The sequence below is a fragment of the Zonotrichia albicollis genome, chromosome 10, assembly GCF_047830755.1.
Source record: "Zonotrichia albicollis isolate bZonAlb1 chromosome 10, bZonAlb1.hap1, whole genome shotgun sequence".
Taxonomy (NCBI): domain Eukaryota; kingdom Metazoa; phylum Chordata; class Aves; order Passeriformes; family Passerellidae; genus Zonotrichia; species Zonotrichia albicollis.
The window spans coordinates 28208539-28229325 of NC_133828.1; the positions used below are offsets into that span (position 1 = coordinate 28208539).

The window sequence follows — 20787 nt, forward strand, 5'->3', positions numbered from 1 at the left end:
GTTTAAATACACATTGTGAAAATGATGCTCCGTGGCTCTCATGCTTAGCGCTCTTCAGGTGCTGATGTTCTCCTAAAACCTGCACAGAATTATTGTCTGTTGTCCACATCCAGAAGCAAGTGGGACATATTGTCTAAACAAGAACGTAACTCCTCTGAGACACTTCATTAAGTAATGCGTCACATAAAACACCTCTTCTCTCACTGAGCTGCAAACCAGCTTGTTTTTTTATTGCAGGTTTCCGAGAGAGATTCAGAAGGTATTAGAGGTAGTCATCAGTAGAAAAAAACACACGTAAATGCTTTTAAAAGCTCATAAGGCAAATTGTATTATGTTACTACCTTGTATTACAGCCAAGGACACCATGATTTCCTCTCGGAAACCCGTTTAGCATTGGACGCGAATGGATGGCAGAGGGAAGAGCGGCTGTGCGCTTACTGGAACCGACCCACGCCGCCACGGCGGGGGCGCCAGCAGAGGCAGCAGCCGGGAGGCGCTGCGGGCCGGAACGGGGGACGCGGCCGCCCCTCGCTCTCCATCGGCCCGCCCCGGGCCGGCTCCCGCCTGTCCCTGGCGGCGGTCAGAGCCCGCTCCGACTCCTCGTGGGACTGCAGGTCGGGGCGGGCGGCTGGGGATGGCCTCCTGGAGGGAAGGCGCTGTCCAGCCCTCACGTTTCTGTCTGCCCGTCGGCAGCGGCTTCGCCCGCAGGCTCCGCGAGGGGGCGCTGCGGCGCTGGCGGCGGGGCCGGGCGGGGCTGCCCGGAGCCGGCGGAGCCCGGAGCGGAGCGGGCGGCACTCGGAGCGGGGCGGCGGCGCCCGGACCGCACCTACCTGTGGCATGGGAGAGGTGAGTGCGGCGTTCCGCCGGCGCGTTGGCGGGGGTCTTGCCCGGACTTGGGTCTAAGCTGCCTGGGCTCTCCCTGGAGGTGGGCTGGAGCACTTGAGTAGAAGTAGGTGGGGTGCTCGGCTAAGTCTCTTGTCTTCGCTTTTCTCTTTGCCATCCCCGCGGTATCGGAGCTTTCTCTCCTTTTTTTTTTTTTTTTCCTTTTCCTTATATTTACTTATGTATTTATTTACCTGGCATTAGTATTTGGGGAGCTTTTTCACCGACAAGTTTCAGATTCTCCTCCAGCTTAAGTTCTCTCCTGTGCATCCACTAAGGAGAGAAAATTCGTCTCACATGAAGCTACATACGAGGTCCCACTGGGTACCTCTGCGGTAACAAAGAAAACATATTTCTCCTAATTTGCTGTGAAAGATAGCTTGCTGCTTTGTAGGTGGAGCAGGGTGAGCTCTGGATGGAGGATTTTCCTCTGTCATCATGTCCCCTTGGTTGCTAAGCAGTGGTGACCACATCTGTGAAAAGATGGAAGAAGCACAGAGGAGAGAGCAACAGGGAAAGCCAGGAAGAACAGCAGAATCTCCTCTCGGGCAGCCTTATCTGCTCGGTATTCTTGTAGAGAATGAAAATTAATGCATTAATCCTTCTTACATGCCTGTTTCTTTAACTCTAAACTTTTAGCATTCCAACTTATAGTTCAGGTGCAGCAAAGTTATTTCGTTCAACCAAATTGGTTTGTCATGACTTTTATACAAAGAGAAGTCATTTATAAATAAGTGCACTTTGTGCTTCCTGTTAGTGGCGCTGCTTCAGCCTCAAGAAAAAAAAAGTCTTGATAGGGAAACAAATGATGGGAATAATCCTTACATGAAACTGTAAGGTGATTTATAAAAAGAAAGCCTTTAGTTACAACAATTAATTTCAGTACACTTTCCCCCTCTTGTAAAATCAGATTGTGCTGTTGAACTTGAAGACGCCGATGTATTCCATGTTTCTTTGTTCACCAAAATATATCTCATAGTTTCTGGATTAAAATAAACAAACTTCTAGTCTGAGTGGGATGCAAAAAGAAAAATTAAGTAGTGGAAGGATAGATCTAATATTATTTTTCCCAGTTGAACTTGTTGATCTTGAGCATATGAGTTATTAACAACAAAAACCTCCATACAAACAACAACAAAAAAACCCTCAAAAAACCAGCAATCAACAAAAACCCCAAACCAAACCAAAAGCACCCACCAACCCCCCCGGCCCAAAAATTAGTGTTACTGTATGACATGTTTACGATTTGATGCATAGCACCACAGCACCGTTTAAGGTGAGAATTTTCATATGCAGTGAAAGGCAGTTCTGATACTGCCATTTTCATGTCATTTGTATGTTTGCCTAAACGTTTTTCAGCTTTTAAGTGGACTGAAAATTTACTTTTGTTAGAACTGGATTAGTAGCTGCGTTGTTGTTGCTGTCTGCCAAGCGCAGCTGCTGTGGGCAAACAGGAGGAATCCATCCTGGCGCTGATCCCCCTGTGGGAGACACAGCGGCTGCTCGGCTGCTCCTGATGGAAGAAGGGTGTGTCAGGGTGGGAGCAGAGCTCTGGGTGTGCATCTCTCACAGAGGGTCGGGAGGGTCAGAGCTGTGTACAAGATGCTGCGAGAGTTGCCAAGGGCCGTGCTGGCCATTGGCACTCCGAGGGCTTTGATGTCACCCACCTCTTCGCCCCACTCCATCCCTGCCTTTCTCTCTGTTGGGAGTTCAAGAGGATAGTTTCATGTAGGCTCTTGGTTTTTTCTTCTTCTTATCTATATTTAAAAATACTGTGTCTTTTAACTGGCCCTCTAAAGGTGTATTTAGTGAAAGTTTATACAAGTGCAGACTTGATGAAAATACAATTTTTGTGTAAATCTTAGGCATTGATAATTTTATGTTACTCCTAAGAGACACAAAAGCAAACATTGCCCTTTCCATATTTAAAATATTATTTGGTGTTTGCAGATGAAATTCAACAGAGAGAAATGGAAGTGGGTAAAACAGGTTGTTGCTTTTAAAACTGCATACATCAAAAGAAATACTAAGTGCAGATAAATAGTATGAGACATGAACAATTTTCTGGGCTTTTAAACAGATTTTGTTAGCCTAAGGTTTTATTACCAGCAGTGCAGTATCGATATTGACAGCTTTTGCCTTCAATATTTTATCATAAAACTTGTTTCTCTTATTTGAGGCAAGGATGACGCTTTGAGGTAATGTTGAAAAACGTTGTTTTTTGCCCTTCATATAAGTAAATTTCATTTCTTGATAATACATACTCACTTCTAATAAGTGGTGATAGCATGTAAAATACATTTCATCTTAAGCCAGTCCAAAGGAAAATACTGTACCTGGATCTAATCCTTCATGAATATGTGTCCTCATTTAACTATATTTTGCAGCATGTCCTTTGGGACTGCACAAGTGCATATAATCCAGAACACATGGAGACAGAACTGGTATAATTTAATCTTCAAAAATGTTTTCCTTTCCTGTTGAAATAAATTGTAAACTCAGCCCAGGACAAGGATGTATTTATCAATAATAATCACAGATGTCATGCTCCATAGAGAGGGTTGAGTCATCCTCAGTAATGAGTGATTGCACTGGTTGAAGCAATTGTGTTCAAAGCACACTGTCTGCTACCAGGGAAGATCTTCCATTAATTGTCTTGTTACTCTTGTAAAAGTTTCTGTCAGTGTTAACTAGTTGATGTCTAACAGGAAACTAACTCTTTCTCAAATTTTTAAGTACAGGTTGCATTTTCCTGTGTGAGGTAATAAGTTCAGTATAAATAGTTTTCTTAAAGTTGTGGAAGGAATCCATTCTAGAAGTTTGGTATTGAAGCAGATGTTTAAAAGAAAAATTAAATTTTTTTGGATGCAGTTGTTGTGTACTAAACAAGGCCCCTGCCCCCAACAGAAATTTGAATATATTTTCATATGTGAAAAGATAGATTTAATACAGTTATTTCCATAGAAGCTCTGTCATGTTTCCTGTGAGGACTGGGCTCTCTTTGAAAATCTCACTGTGAAATTCGATTCAACAAGTTAAGTAAGGAAATTCAGCAGTTATGCTCCACCAAGCCTCTTTTGTGCCCTTTTGTAATGTATTTGTGACATATATTAAATTGGAGTCCCTTCTGTATCTAAAGTTTTAATTTATTCTTGGGTTCTTACTGTGTTGATGAAACCAGCGATGTATAGATTAGGCTGGGGTTTCTTTAGCTTGAAACTACAGCTTTCTCAGATGATGCATTTGCAGAATCATTATCTAGTGTTATCCTGTAAAATTCTTGTTTGAAGTTGCCATATCTGAGTGGGGCCTGAGTGCCAAGAAACCTAAAGTGTCCCTGTGTGTCCTTGCAGTGTTACCTGCTCTGCAGAGGGGCTGGAGCAGTGTCCTCTAGCAGCTGTCCCCTGTGTGCACGCAGGGCTGGGCAGTGCTGGGGTCCCTCAGGACTGGTGCTGTGCCCGGGTGCTTGCCAGCAGGCAGAGATGGTGCCATTTGTGCTGCACCCAAAGCAGGACCTGGCAGGTCTTCTGTAGTTTTTTTCTGTCTTGGGTGCTCCCAAGACCTCACCAAGTTCTGGGACAAAACAGGCAACCCCTTTGCGTTTGTCTCCCTGCTTGGCTTTGTGTCTGGACAGCTGTGATTCACTGAACACATAATCCTGATATGAAAATGAGTAGATAATCAGTGGTGATATACTACAGGGAAGAAATAACCAAATACAAGCACAATCTTGACACTCACTTTGATTTAATTTTAAAGTGCATGTAACTTTACAATGCTTTTATAGATACTGATTTACCTTGCAACAGTATCATTGATAAGGTGGGGGTGTTTGTGCCTTAAGTGTGAAATATGAAATCCTACTGTGTTCCTTATTATATCTTCAGGTTTCCTCAATGTATAATATATGTCTTAGAATATTTACGACATCCCTGGGAAGTATTTTGCCAAACTATTTTTACTGTGTATAAAAAACTTATATACCAGGGGTTAGGCTATTACAGATTGTATAAAGGCTGCATCTTTCCCTTCCTCCTGTCTTTGCTGTATTTCTTTTCTTTCCACAGTTCCTTTAGTAATCCTTGACTGTTTCACACCTCACCTCCCTTACCATAGCCACCCTTTCCTTCTGATGTACCCCCCCCCAGCTGCCTCCACCCTCTGCACTGATTTCCCTCCCAGGTGAGACCCACTTGTTCTGTTCTCATGCTGCGTGTGTAGAGGAAATGTTTGATATTTGATCAAACAGCAGCCAGGAAGGAGCTTTCTGTTTCTAGTACCCAAATAATGAATGTGAATATGCTTCTTAACCATCTGGCCTGCTCAGCTAGCATGCAAATTCTTTATAATAATGAGAAATGTGCCTTGTGAGCAGCTGGCCAGCCAGAGAGGAGCTGTTTATTTTGAAGGTGTGCCACCTAGCAGGGACCTGTCCTTCTTTGCCCTTAATCCATCAGTGGCTTCTCTGGGACCTGCTGCCTGGAAGCTGCACGTTTGCTCAGCTTTGGGATTGTGGGTGTTCAACAAGGGGTGTGTTTCTATGTGCTGGCTCAGCTTTTGTATCTCCACCCTGATTCTGTCTGGGAACCCTTCTCTTACAGCAAGGTTTACATTGAAACGAGAACATCAAAGGAAATTAAATAAATCAATTTTTTTTAAAATATGCAGTACCTTCAGTGCTTTTAGGATGCATAGCCAGATTAATTGGTACAATAAGAGACAGAAGGAAGCATTTAGAATGTGTTTATCTACAATTTGTTTATAAAGGCTTTGCAGCATTCTGTTGAAAAAAACCCCCAAACCTTCTGATTTGCTACAAGTTTTTCTGTATTTATTCATCTGGTGCACAGGGTGTTATAAGGTTTTGAGGTTTTTTCCTACCTAGATGGTTGGGGAAGGAGAGGGTCATTATCTGAGAACTGAATCACTGGACAGAGTATTTCTAGTGTTGGTTGTCTTTGATTACATACAGGCCAACCAGGACAGGAGGAGGGAGAGAGGAGGGGTGGAACAACTGGCACAGTGAGGTGGTACTTGTTACAGATGAAGGCACTACTTAGGATAACATGTCCATACAAGGTCCAGTGGAAACAAAGGAACTTCATACTTGGAATCACCTCATATTAAGGGTAACATGAAGGTGACTGCTTTCCATATAAATCCATCAAAATCTGAGAAGTCTTTATGACAATTAACACCTCAGGTTCAGCAGTCAGAGGAATCTCATCCAAGATTAGAGCCCCTTCCTAGCTAGGACATACTAGTTTTCATAGTGTAGTTTGTTTTTTTTTCCTTCTATCCCAATCAAAAGACAGTTTCTTTTCTGTTAGAGTATTTCTGCTTTGAGACTTGGACTCCAGCTTTTGTGTAGAGCAGTGGTGGTACTGAGTTGTGTCAAACTTCTGTTGATCTCCTGATCTGTCCTAGAGGATGTAAGAGACCTTGACCTCTCCCTGCAGGCAATCCTGTTAGGTACAATAGCCTTGATCAACACAGCCTGGATTTCTTCCAGAGCCTCCACAAGAGATTTCCAGGCATGTAAATACATGACATAGTGGACTGCTGTGTTAGATAAATTTGAGTTCTGTGTTGTATACCATTTCTGTTAAGAAAACTACATTAATGAACTTACATTTGGATTCAGATCCTATTTCTTGGAAGCTTAGTTTTCTTTTTACAAGTCAACTGATGTATTTTTAAGGAGTTAATACATTTTTCCCTTGTTAAAAAGATTATACAGGTCTTTTTATAAAAAAAGCTCTTGACTTACTCTCAAGTTATTCACTTCATTAATAATATGAACCTCAGTTTTTGTCGGAAAACATAATTCAAAATTGGAGTGATGTCTTGCATGATTTTAAAGAATTTATAAGGAAATAAAACCAATAAGAATTTTTATTATAATTTTATTTTATGATCTTAAGGATTTAAATCTTATCTCTTTCAAGTGATATATCAATTACCAGTTCTTTTTGTTAGACAAAGACTCTCATAGGCAAGAAGAGGTTTAAAATGTTTTAGAGATAATATTTGACAATATTATATAGAGGTTTCTGTGACCTACTAAAGACTATCTTTTTAATTAGATTAAATAAATTGAATGAAAGAAGAGGCCTTTTGTCTCAACCACCTAATAGCCATGATCACCTATTTTGTCTTTCCTTCATTCTCCTTCCATCTGGTCACTAGAGGCATATTTTATTTTCTTATCTTGTTATATCTTTGTCCTTTCACTAAATTCAATCAGAGTTCTCTCCTTTGTAGTGAAGATACTACTTCATGAATGATGAAAAAAAAAAAAATTACAGCCTTCAGAAAATAATAAAAAAGTATGATCTTCAAGTTTTTCTGTTAAAAATCTGTTCTCAGGCAGATTGAGGACAACGTTCCTTCTATCTTTGGACAAATGTGTCAAGTGACAGTAGCTTAGTACTTTGCAAGTAATTTAAGATATGTAAATGTGTTTACCAGCAAATCAACTAGCCACAAAATCCTTTTTCACGGTTTTTGCATCACGGTGATGGTGATATGTGCTTGCTGGGATCTTTTAGATAGAGATGGGTGTTTAGTTGAAGAAGTCTCTAGTAACTGTTTTTCCAAAAATGGTGTTTTAATGCCTTTCCTCAGTTTCTTTCACATTGTGAATTTCCTGGCTCTTTTTAAAAAGTTTTAACCTTATGTTTATAATGGGTATGTATTCACTTCTAGCTTTAGAAAGTTGTACATGGGTTTGCAGACACTCTTTTTTTCTTAAACTCATAGAGCTTTGGTTTTGGCTAAGCTAAAAAGACTGATGTACTCTTCTGGAAATCTAAGTGATGCAGAGAAGTGAGGGGGAAGGAATGCAGGCACTAACTAATAGGATATTCCCCTCTCCTGATGAATACTTGATTAAATTATTGATTCCTACTCTATGACTGGGAAGGAAGAAACACAGAAGGTTTTGAAATTGAATGTCATTCCACAGTGCTGACAAAGTACAGTGGCTCTGGTGGTCTGGACTGAAACAGCTGTTTTCCATTTGTCTGAAATAAAAAATGGCAGCATATTATGTAAAAAAAAAAAAAAGAAAATTACTTTCTAAAAACAAACTGCTGCACTTTAGATCCTGCTCTTCTAATGACTGTTTTCTGTGAATGCCTTGCAATTCTGTTTTATGTTTCACAACAACAATATAAATAATCACTGCAGTTCAGGTGAAGATTCCCTTGTTACAGGGGACTGTGTACTATGGCACATGTGTTAAGAAAAGTTGAGTGCCTACAGAGAGGAACAAGATTAGAGTTAGTTTTGGTTGGGTTTTATGGGTTTTTGGGGCTAGTGAGGGAGGGAGTGCTCTTACACTCTATCCCCTATAAGCTCATGACTACTCCTAGTCACTGTTGCTGTAGGTAAATTTTCAAACATCTGCCTGTAGATGCCACCAGATATTCATCTGGTGCTTTTTTGTGCAAAGCAAATGATTATCAAGTGTCATTTCTGAAAGGATTCCTAATGCCTCTAGATTTTATGATGAACAAACACTGATGACTATCAGGCCATCTTTGGACGTTCCCTGTGCTGATCTTGCAGTAGTAACAAAAGTGAGACTCTCAGCAAGTGCTTTCATGGTGGGAGGTGGGGCCTTTGCTGGTCAGAAGGGTTTTTAGCTCTCTGTGCTGGGGACAGGGCCAGGCCTGGCATCAAGGGCACGCAGGGACATCTCCCACCCCATCAGGCCGCTCAAAGCCCTGTCCAGCCTGATGTGCTGAACCACCCCCAGGTCCAGGTGGGTTTGTTCAGAAGGGTTATCAATCACTGCATTCAAGGCAGGTGATTCCAAGCCAGTAGATGGTTCTGTGACTTCAGAATAATTATTACTGGCTGACACTTTTCTATGCAGTTCTTTTTCTTTTACCAAGTGGCACGCCCTGATAAGGCAGTGTGAACTTGGCAGATTTTTTTAATATAGGTATGCTGCTAATAAAATGATTGCAAGCAATTTGAATATTTCACAATTTACAAAACCTAGGGCAATAAAACTACCAACTTTGTCTCCTTATATTTAATCACTGAGTTTTTAAGCATGCTTCAGGAAAATATGGATATCTGGCATTCTAACCTGAGGTGAAAAAGAATTTTTTTTCAATTGTTCAGTATGTTGTTAGTGACCAGAAGAGGAGATTGAACCAGAACACTGCATTTTTCTTTGTCTAAAGATTATAATGAAAAAGGTCATAGAAGTCTATCCTTTTCTTTCTGATCTTCAAGAATCTTTTATACTTAATTGCTGGATGTTACTTCTCATTGTACAAGCAGTGAAATCCTTTAAAATGGATTTTCAATCAGGTAAATTGGTTGTAAAATGTATTTCCCTGGCTAGATTCTAGTATTATTAACGGTAATACTTCATTAATAATTGTCAATATTTCAGTATTTTTCAATAATCCAGTGTGATATAGTGTTTTACTGCTGCCTCTTGTTCATTTTTCAGCTGGCAGTTGGTATCAGCCAGTGCAGTCTTAATTTTGAAAATCTAAATTTAAATGCAGAAGGTAGAACATGTTCAGTGGGGAAAAAAGGGTAAAACATGTTCAGTGGGGAAAAAAACAATTATGAACTTAGATTAGTATTTCAGAATTTTCTTCCCTTTTTCATTCAGCAGGTTTTGTTTTCTTTTGGAGCATACTGTCATATCTGTTTATTTATTCATCATTTCCTCTGCAGGCACAAGAGTAGCAATAACTTGGTTTTGTTTGTTTGTTTGTTTGTTTTTTATAATAGCTTAATCTAATCCAGTTCATTTTCTTGTCCATAATTTTTGTTTACACAATATAGAACAGGAGTAATTTTCAAAAGCAAGTAAATATGGGAAGTAAATGAAAACATGAGATGTGTTTCCAGCTGTCCTTTAGTCTCCAGTGGTGAGGGTTTTGTATGAGAAAGTCTCCTGTTGAATTCTTGCCAACTGGATGTAATGTCAGATACATTTGAATGCAGACCTGTCTCACAATATAAAGCCAAGAATAAAAGGGAATTAAGGAGGACAAATACTTCAGAAAATGTTAAGACTTTTGGATTCAAGCCCCAGAGAAAACCACTGCCAGATTTGCCTTGAAGTTCCTTTGTTCTGGCTTATGATCACATGAATGTCTGAAAATGACTGATAAAGACTAAGAGAATTACCATTGTTTATAGGAAAAAATCAGTGCTCATAAGAAAAAATTTCCTTTTAAAAATAATTACATCCCTGAACACAACTGAGCAGAACAGACAGTGTAATAAATCCAGGGCTTATTTGTTTGTGAAAGAGGCCTGTGTTTATCAAACTAGTTTTACCTTGATACTTTCTAACACTTTAAATTCAAGTAACCTGTTCTCCAGTTTCTTTCAGAATCTCTTTTCCATTTCTCTATTACTTGTGATAGGAAGCAATTCTGTATTAAACTAGTTCTGATTGTTAGAACATGGAGGAAAAACCAAAGGAAATGCTTTCTAGCTCTTTAGTTCAGCCCCTGGCATAGTTGTGGATTTAGTTTGGTTAACACTTAAAATGAGGATGATGATGATGAGGGTGCCTGGTTTGTTTGGGGTTTTTTTGGGATGAAGTTGGCATGAGGAAAAAGGCTATCAGTGCTTCCCCTAATTCTGTTATGTACTCTAAGTGCTGTGCTATTTGTAATTTTACGTGTTCTGCAATTTCCTCCAGTGCTATTAACATGTACATATTTTGTGTATATATTTTCTGCTTCAGCTAGAGGAGTTTCTTTGGCTCTCCAAAACACTTTGATTTGTCTGTACCCTCCTGGCACCTTTGCTTGATGGTTATTCTGTGGCTATTCCACAGCTAATGTGTCCAAGAGAAGACATGCTCTTACATTAGTTTTCATATTTATAAAAAACAGTGGTTTTTGTAAACTCATGGAAATGTACAGTAAGTGAAATTTTAATATTAAGTGAAGTTTGAATAATTTGAGTTTTTAGTATTAATCTGCCATATAAATTGAATTAGTTAGGACAGAATATGTAGAGGACAAGTAACAAGGTACAAACCAGTAACATTCTATGGAACACAAGTCACAGGAGGTAAGGACCAAAGCAGACATGTAAGAGAAGCTTCCTTCTGTGACAAAGCCTTCCATTTAAAAGTTCTGTCCACAGGAATGAGATATTTTGGAGTGATGCTAGTGCCACTGTATATACTGCACCCTGTCACAGAATCACAGAATAGATCAGGTTGGAAGGGACCACAGTGGGTCATCATGTCCAACCTCCCTGCTCAAGTAGAGTCATCCCAGAGCACATGGCAATCGGCACTAAAAAAGCTTTTCTTTATAAATAAGTGAATCTCCACTAAAACAAAAACCAAATCAACCAAAAAATGAACGAATGCACCTTTGAATGCCACCATGGTGTCAAGTATTCTAGCATATTCTTGCTTTCCTTCTCATGCTCTCATGTTCATTGGGAAGCAGATGGTGAACTTTGTCAGTCAGGCTGACAGCCTGAAATTCTCTTGTACTAACAGAGCATTGTGTTTCAGGCTTTTGAAAAACAGAGTAATTGGTATTGAACTCTCATTTCAGTTTTATAGGCTTATTCTGCTTCTGTGGCTTTTTTAATAGATGTCATTAGTAAACAATTTTTTCTGATACATACAAAAATTCAGTCATATACTGGAAGGAGCAAAATTCTTTTTGAGCTTAACAGGTGAACCTTTTCAAGAACATTCTACCATAAATCTCTGTGTTGATGTATGCTGATGCCATTTTCCCCTTTTGGTGTGTTTGCAGGAAGCCCTAGAATGGATGTGGGAATTTTGCCCCCACATTGCTATAAACTGAGCCAGGTTTTACCAATCATCCCAGCCTGTATCCATTTGCAGAGCAGTAGCTGAGTCTTTCTAGGAAATCAGACCAGCACAGAAAGTAGACTCAGATTACACTAATGAGGCCATTAAATGAGATATAGGGAGCCTGTCTGGCCAGGAAGAGGAATGGAAAGAGGTCTGGCTGTACTCCTTGCTTTATCTCTTTTACATTCTGCAGCCAGTTTTCCCATTCTGTGTGTTTACTTTGGTGGGAGAGTTGCTTTCTACCTCCCCCGGCCCCTCATCCCCCCCCACATTCTTTTTTCCTGTGTTCTCCTATTTGCCAAATGGAAAAAAAAGTATTCAAAAATTTGAGGGAGAAGATTTGACATCAGTAGGTTCACTGAGCTGATGTCACCAAATGAAAATTCTGAGAAGATTTTTTATTATAAATACACCAAAGCAAGAAGCACTGATGGGCTATTGAAATGAATAACAGCCTTAGTGTGGGGACAAATCTGATATAAACTTGTCTTTGGATTGTAAGAGGAGTTAACAGACTGAGGAAGCTTTAAATTAGGCTTATTATGCAGAGAGTTGGCTACATGACTTATTTGGACCTAACCAGAAGCAGGGTCTTGATGTTTTGAGCAGTGTTCCTCTGCTCTGGAAAAATGTCCAAGTAGTCATGCAACTAACAGAAATATCGTGTGTGCATATCACATTTGTGGCAATGTAGCATGTTTTTCACAGTTCTTCCATGCCTTGCCAGTAGTAAAATCTCTTATGGTTTTTTATTTGCTGTGTATTGGCTCTGTTCCAAAGTGGCTGCTTGATACATGGGGATTGAATTGCTTGTTTGTGAGGACTGAATTTCCTAGATCTGCACCAAATTAATGCATTTTCTGACATAAAGGAAAGACAAACTTTAGATCTGTCTCTAAGTGGCTGCAGATTCTAAAAATGGGTTTATATTAGAGAATTCTTATTTTTGAAGATCAGCTGTAGCATCCTGTATCTTTTAAGCATTTTTCATTCCTGCAATATTAATATTTTTTATGTCTTCCGTGTATTACCATAAGTTCATAAATTGAAATCAGAGGCTATCGAATCGAAAATATCTAGTTTAGAATACTTTTGGAAGAATTAGAGGTCATGTAAGGCAATTTTCATATAAGGAGTAGAATCCATTAAACTGAACAGAAATTAATTTTGTCCTCCATAAGCATTTACTTTGGTTTTAAAATTATTTTCATGGACAAGGTATAGAGAATGAAGTGACTTACAGACAAAAGAGTGACATGGTAAAAATTTTCCTTAAAAATCAGCTCTCCCACTTAGTGCTATTGCATTAGCACAGTCTTTTGTTGAGAAGCACCAGGGGTGAAATATAGCATAGGTCTAATCTATTCAGTCTCAAAGCAATAAATAATTCAGAAACCTTTTAGTTCTTATTGATGTTTAGGAGCAGATGCTTTCTAGATTAAACTACCGTCCTAAGAATTTTCTGGATTTGTCTTATAGCCTCCTGCATGTTTTGCAGTCACAGATTGTGAATTTCACACAATTGTGCAATTGACGTAGCAGTAATGAACCCAGCTTATTTTCTGTAGAAATTGAAGGCTGCATCATTGCTCAATGACATTATATTAGTTAATAGAGTAAGTCTTAATTTGTATAGTAGAATTAAATGTCCATGGAAAAAACCACATTTTTTTTAATATACAGAAATGCACAAAAAAGAGCATAGTGAAAAAAAAAATCTGTAAATTTGTTTATGACTGGTCAGATTTGATCACTTGCCTAAGTGAAATTCACTGAACATCTTTACCTGACTGCCTTATTTTTAATGAAATTTCAATACATGTGAGGCTAAGATGTTTTTTGAGGCATAGTAATTTCAGTAGTATGGTTTCTTTAGTACACTGAAAACTTGATTCAAGTTACTCAAACAACACTATGAAATATACCATAGCAGAGAGAACATTGGAAACAATACTGTAAAAAAATGGTCATTATGTTGTAGAATATATAGAAGGAAGAGCAGATGTCCTATTTCTGCATTTGAAGAATGTTAAGATAAAAATGCTGCATTAGAGAAACACATTTTGTAAGTATTGAGGGCTTGTTGCTGGCTGGTTAGGTTTTAAGCTTGACCATTATTTTTGCAAATATTAAAAGTAATTATAGAAATAAATACATATATATATATATTAATTTTTTATATATATGGAAGCAATAAAAACTATAAATTTGTGCTTTTTTTAATATCCTGGACACAAGCTTAAAACTCCTGACTTGATCTAAATGACCTTGATGCTTTTCTTTGTAAATGTATTAAGAATATTTTCTAAAAGATATTTTAAAAATTTTTCTTGCTCACTCAACCATATTCCATAAGAATATATTTATGTTAATATTAGTATCAGGTTTTTAACTGGCTCATTCCTGCCCCAGGAGCTTCCTCCTAGTACCATGCTGCTACAGAGTCTGTGGTTTTTAGCTGTTTCCTGTAATCTTTCATTTGCAATTTGAATTTTCTGTCCTGCTTGATGGACAGTCTCCAATCAGCCTCACATGCACAATGTAGCCATGAAAGATTAGAAGCCTGTTTTTTAACAGTAAGCTGAGAAAATGGGGATTTATGTGTTGGGTTTTTTTTTTAATTGATGTTGGTTTTTTTAATATTGGGCTTTCAAAAGGACCTTTGTGGGATTTTTGGATGGAAGGGTAACAGTTTCTTCAGGATTCACATTAAATATGGTTTTCTGATTTGATGGTTTTTGCCTTAGTTTGTAATATGAATGCTGTCAAAATTGCAGGAAAGAGACACATTTAAGTCATTAAACCAATCCATCCTGCTTTGTCTGTTTTTTCTTTTTCATTCCATTTCTTTATTGGGTAAAGTGATTTTCATGAGATAACAGTATAAGCAGCATCACTTTCTTCAACAGTGCTACAACATTTATGTATTTGCAGTACTTTAAGAAAGCCATGAAAAGGAACTAGTCACTGAACTGAAACTCAAGAAGCATTTAATAGGTGTGGGGTTTTTTTCCAAGCATGGGCTGTGATTAGGCTGCTAGAATGAGGCATTCACAGAACAGATTGTCATGTAGTGGAAAATAACTTTTTTTGTGTTTAGTGTTAACATTGGGAATTGTGCTGCAGACATTGGCTGTGGTGTCTCTAGAGAGAAATGCTGGAGTTCATCTCAGCCCTGAGGGTCCCACTTCAGCCTTGCTGAATAAACCAGGAGAATATGAACATGCAAGGGGAAGGGTTGGCTTTCATTCTGATAACCACTGCAATGAAACTGCCATAAGGCTGTAGTGGTATTTGCTAAAATGAACAGTCATGAACTTTTAGTTTTACGCATTATAAACCTTTAAAGAGTAAATTTAGACAAAATGCATAGACAGACATGACAGTTAGTGACATTTTCAAGTATATGTTTGATTTGAGTAGTTTCTGTGGGCATCACATTCATCACTTTCCAAGTCTATATTCCTAACATTGACTAGAAGACTGTTTTTCAAGTTTTGTAGAATCTTTATCCATCTAAAGGTCCTCTAAAAGACTAGCTGAATGTTACGTTATATATTTACATTCTCATCCAGTATCTCCCTTTTTTTCTTTTTTTTTTTTTTTTTGTTTTGTTTTGTTTTGTTGGTTGGTTTTGGTTGTTGACATGTTTGCTTCTGAAGATAATCACTGAAACACAAAGTTGCTTAAGTATTTCTTAGACTGCCAAGTGTACTCCTACTTGTTCATAGGCATAGTAGACTGGTCAGTGGTGTGAAGCTGTGCTGAAAAGCTTGTATTTTATTCAGCCTGTAAAGAGCACCATTCCTGTGACAGGGCAGCACCATTTGTAAAGCTCCTGTTCTCTTTGGTTATAAGGTAGAAATTGGTCTAATAGCTGTCGATCTTGCTTTTTTGTCTCTTCAGCCTCTAAAAGACTTTGTGCAACCATTTAACCAGTTTAGATAATAACTGAGTGTGTGTGGACTACTTACAATGGCATTAACTCTTTGCATCATTCATGAAATACAAATTTTACTACAAGTGCTGTCCTCAGAATCTGTTACAATACATGTAATACTGGTATAAAAAATTCATTCCTATATGTTACAGACTTTTTTTTTTAGGAAAAACATACTACTTTAAGTTAATACTGCTACCACCTTGTTGTAGGAGGAAGCCCCTACTAGTAGGAACTTTCCTTGACTTCAAAAAAAAAAATTATAAAGACTCAGCTGCTTGCACTAATGAAATTATTTTCCTGAATTTTCAGCTTACAAATGAAGAAGCAGATATTACCTACCCCTCAATTTTATAAAACAAAAAACAAACCCAGAATTGTAAGCTAAATAAATGACCTAAAGGTACCAAGTAATATTTGTGTTACCTTAGTTCTTAGGTGAAAATTAAGCTGAAGGAAAGAGATCCTGGTGTTCTTCTTTGGAAGACAGATCTCTCTCCCTTTTTGCTGGTGAAGGTTTAGAGCCAGTAAAGGAAAAGTAGCTTCTAAAGGAAAAGTACCTTTTGGGACACAGCTGGTTCTCAGTCCAACTAGGACTGGTCAGATCTTCAGGTTCACTGGTGCTAAGGATTTGAGAACAATTTGCCCCAAAAGGCTAAACAACAGTCAAATCCTGCATTTGAAAATGGTGAATCGCTTTAAGATGGAACAGGTGAGATGAGGCATTTTTAAATAGATAAGGAAAGACTTGGCGTTCTCAGGCTTTCTTTTCCAGAGGAAAAAACTGTCTTTGTTTTCTTAAAGTGCTTAGCAGGTGACATAAAAAATGTCTGATTTCTATAATTATTTATAAGGAAATTTCTCACCTCTTTAGTAGTCAGTATAAAGAGCCCCCCCACTCTTTTTGTGTCTATTGTGGTATGTGCCAAAGCCTTGGAACCTGTTGTGGCTCAGCTGAAAAAGCAGGGATTTGAAGCCTGTCCATAACCTCAACTGACTAATTTTGAAGAGGAGATGGCTTGCATCATGGGTTGTCCGTCTGTCCATGGCAATTCGTGCTGTAAAATTGTTAGAAATAGATAATTTCCTCAACTAACATTAAGTTGACCTAGAAGAGGCATTAAGTTGGCATAGAAGAGGCAGCTATCTGGGATTTGCTGTGTCATGGGTTATTTGACTTTGGAGCTGTTAGACTTCCTGAAAAAGTCTGCCATCAGTATTTTCCATCAGTATTTTTCCTTCTCAGTGCATCTTCCCTGCACACACTGGGGTCAGGAGAACGGGCTCACTCTGTGGCTTTTGTGGTGGCAGGAACCTATAGCATTTGCCATCACCTCAATCTGTTTTAAGTTTTTTCCAGTGAGGCCTGTGTTTTTGACACTGAGGCCTGTGGTGACTCCGAGCAGTGGCCGTGGTGTTTCAGGGCTGCCAGGCAGGCCCTGAGTGGAGAGCCCAGGGCTGCCCTGTGCCCAGCTCAGGCAGGATGGGAAAACACACCTGGAAAAGAGCAAAATGGCACAGGTCAGTGTGAGGAGCACTCTGTGAGAGGCTGTGAGAAACAGCTCTGCCTCCAGGGCCAGGGAAACAGGAGTGCAAGGAGGGCTGCAGGTTCCAGAAGCTCCCTGGAAGCTGTGGAACAGGCCGTGCTGCAGCAGGGGTTTCCCTGCAGTCCATAGGGGAGGACAGTGCCAGAGCAGATACCCAGCCTGCAGCCCTGGGGGACTCCAGCCTGGAGAAAGTGAATGTTCCTTCAGGGAGAGGCACTGCAAAGGCCACGCTGGAGCAACTTTATCCCAAAGCTTCACAGCCTGTGTGAGGGACACATGATGGACCAAGGGAAAAACAGGAGGAAGGAGTGGCAAAGAACAGCAATGATCTGATGCCAGCCCCATTCCCCACCCTCCTCATGCCTGTTGTTGGGGATGGAGGTGTAGGAGTTGAGTGTAACAGTGAAGTTCACACTGTTGGAGCAAGGAGGCAGAGGGAAAATTCTTCTAGGATTTATGTTTTTTACCTTCCAATTCTGTTTTAATTGGCAGTAAGTTATTTTTCCTGAAGTGAGTCTGTTTTGCCCATTAGAGTAATTTGTAAATGATCTGCTTGTCTTTATTTTAATACCTGGGGTTTTTCACTTCATTCTCCCCTGTGCAGTTCCTTTTGTGGAGCGTGAGTGGGAGAGCAGCCAGCCAAGGTCAACTCACCACAATGTTGTGTTGACAAAGGCCACAACACTTAATGACTGTCAGCAAGTGGGACTGGACTCCATCTTGTGTCTGTTCAAAAAAATTGGTTTATTCTGAAGATACTGCACCCTTAGGTGCTAACTGTACACTCACTGTGGAAAATATAACCTAGAAAGAAATGATCAATTAATGAATTTAATGAATTTCTTATTTTTAAGTACTTTGAAAATAACCTTGGTCTCAAAGAGAGTACTTTACTTTTGATTGTGCTGTGCTTTTTGTAAAAATCTAAAACACTTCATCCATCATAACTTCCTTAATTACAGTGGGATAGCACTATCAAAGTTACAGCTAAAAATCAGGTAGATATGAATCAGAAAGCCTAAAAGGGAAAGACTGAATTTCAGGCCAGTTGCTTTCTGCCTGTGAATATGGCTTTATAGATAGAATGTGTTTGTGTAGTACCTGATAGTATAATATAAACATTTGTTTGGCAGTCATAGTACAAGCCACCAGATGGAGCAATGTTGCCATAAGAAATTGACAGTAATAAAAATAGCATGTTTTTTCTTTCTACTTTTGTAATATAAATGCAAGATTTTTTAAGATGTTGTGCCAAAAATGCATAGATCTGTGTGGTAGAGGTTGTGACCATTGACTGCAATAATTAGCTGTGCTGAAACACTTTCTACTTTTTCACAATAATGTAACTTAATGTTAGGCCAGGGAAAGTTAGATTTTTTTCTTCTTCTTCTTTTGTTGTGAGATATTAACCTGAGTTGACAAACTGTAAGAGAATTTGATCTCTTTTTTCTTTTTTTCTTTACTTCTTAACTTCTATCTCTTTGCCTAGGGTAGCTACTTTTCTATTAAATATCTGACTGTTAATTGAAATATTTCTTGCTACAGGGCTTTATAAAGAGAAAAGAGGCAGATTCTGACTATGCCAAAAGCTTCTGTTTGGGGATTTTGTTGGTGGTGTGATCTTCTGTTTTTTCTTTCTTTCTCCTACATGTCCTCCTAGGATCTTCTTATACAAGAGCCTAAAAGCATTTAAAATTTGCAGAATGAGAAGATGGCGCAGGCAATGCTGGTACCACCAGGACCTGACAGCTTCTTCTATTTCACTGAAGAATCTCTTGCAGCCATTGAAAAACGTATTGCTGATGAAAAATTTCATTGCCACCAAGAGGAGCCTGCAGATGATGCTGGTCATGAAGCAGATCACCTAGGGCCAAATAATGACTTAGAGGCAGGAAAGACACTGCCATTTATTTATGGTGATATTCCTCCAGGAATGGTGTGTGAACCCCTGGAGGACCTGGACCCATATTACATCAATAAAAAAGTAAGTGTTTTGTACTAAGAATGTAATTAGATACTCCTGTTTTACTATAACCTGATAAATGCTCTACTGGGGAGTTGGTCAGAGGCACTGGTTGGAAGTATTATGCAGTAGGTGCTATCATGTTAGTTATTTTGATTTCTCTATAAAGACAACTGTAACTCTTGGTAAAGTTGTGCTTTTTAAAAAGAGAAAAGAAAAGACACTTTTCTTTTAATGTCTCATATTATGGTATTTTAGTTAATGGATTTTATTTTAAATGTCCTGTAATCTCTGCAGATCTGATTTAATGCTGAACCATTTGAAAACTTTCCATCTCTGTGGCTGCTCTCTGGGTTTTTGTAAGAAACATGATGCCTGAGATTTAGTTTATTACAGACATGTTTAGACAAAATCCTCATTCAGTCTTATGACAGAACAATCACTGTCAAACATTCCTGAAAATATCATAAAAATATTTGTTTTACAAAATTAAAAAAAAAAAATTAAAGACTAAACCAGTTTTTGTGTTTCAGTATTGGATCTCTGTTACAGGCAAAGACAAAATCTAAATTGATATATACTGATTCAGTTTCATTTATAGATATACTGATAAAAAGGAAGAAAAGAGCAAGGTGTTTACTTTGGCAAGTGCAGATGAAGGAAAGTTATTTTTATATATGCATGTGAAGTGAAATGATGTCAAGAAGGAATATAAAACTGAGTTTACATTAAAAAGGCAGTAAAAAAATAAGCATCAAGTGGCTGTTTTATTGTGTAATAAATAAAAGGCTTGTTGAATTAAAACCATAGAACAGGTTTTTGAAATTGAGTACTCAATAATCAACAAAATAGTGTCTTGCAAGATAAGAATTTAACAAAAGAGCTGTATTATATCAGTAATAACAACCTAATTAAAGCAGTTTTTTTCTAGTATAAAATGTTGAAGACTAATAATCATGCAGATTTTTTAGTTGTTTTAGTTTTTGTTCTCTTAACTTCACAAACACTATTGACAAATGACCTGTGTCTTTTATAGTTAAATGTCATTGGAAAACAGAAATATTCAGTGTTATAATCTGCTGATTTCCAGATTATAGATTTTGGGAGAATAATCATTAAATGTAGATTGAATTAAAATTTCATTAGATGAACATTTCATTGTGTCTCCTATTTAAAATAAAAAATTATTACATTTATGGTAGTAGCGGTTGCACAAGCAATAAAGCCAAGGATTTAAACAGTGAAGCATGTCTCCCCCAAAAGCAGTTTTAACATGCTGGAATGTTTAAATAGTTCTTTTTGAGGTCCCAAAAATGGTTACTTAGGTGCTTTGTTTTGCATTACCAATTTTGTTCTGAAATGCAAGTAAAAGAGCTTCTTTAAATTTAAAAAGTCATATTTTTAATTATAGTTTTAATGTAATTACTTAATACTAGAAAATCTGAAATGCAGATTTTAAGAGCACAGAGACAAAGAATGTGTGGTGTAGCATTTTCTTTGCTCATATGAAAATTTAGAATCTGTGATTTCCTTCTGCAATTCTACTGAAAATAAATTTAGCTACTTAAATGTGTGTAAGCAGCCTGTACTATGACAAGGTTTCTAAAATCCTTAATTTCCT

General features: G+C 38.3%; 1 protein-coding gene and 1 long non-coding RNA gene across 4 annotated transcripts in view; one reads left to right on the forward strand and one right to left on the reverse strand.

Moving 5' to 3' along the window:
- Positions 1-470: 470 nt before the first annotated feature.
- Positions 471-20787, forward strand: part of LOC102061715 (sodium channel protein type 2 subunit alpha) — a 69301-nt gene continuing 48984 nt past the window's right edge. Inside the window, exons 1-3 of one of the 3 annotated variants that reach the window (XM_074548560.1) lie at positions 471-846; positions 4950-5064; positions 18864-19187. In XM_074548560.1, coding sequence (XP_074404661.1) covers positions 18915-19187 — 273 coding nt within the window. In that variant the 5' untranslated portion in view covers positions 471-846; positions 4950-5064; positions 18864-18914. The remainder of the gene's footprint in view (positions 847-4949; positions 5065-18863; positions 19188-20787) is intronic. The other 2 variants (XM_074548561.1, XR_012581978.1) reach the window with 2 other exon arrangements.
- Positions 13933-20787, reverse strand: part of LOC106629262 (uncharacterized) — a 71857-nt gene continuing 65002 nt past the window's right edge. The window contains exon 5 of the long non-coding RNA XR_012581979.1: positions 13933-17153. This is a non-coding gene — a long non-coding RNA (uncharacterized LOC106629262). The remainder of the gene's footprint in view (positions 17154-20787) is intronic.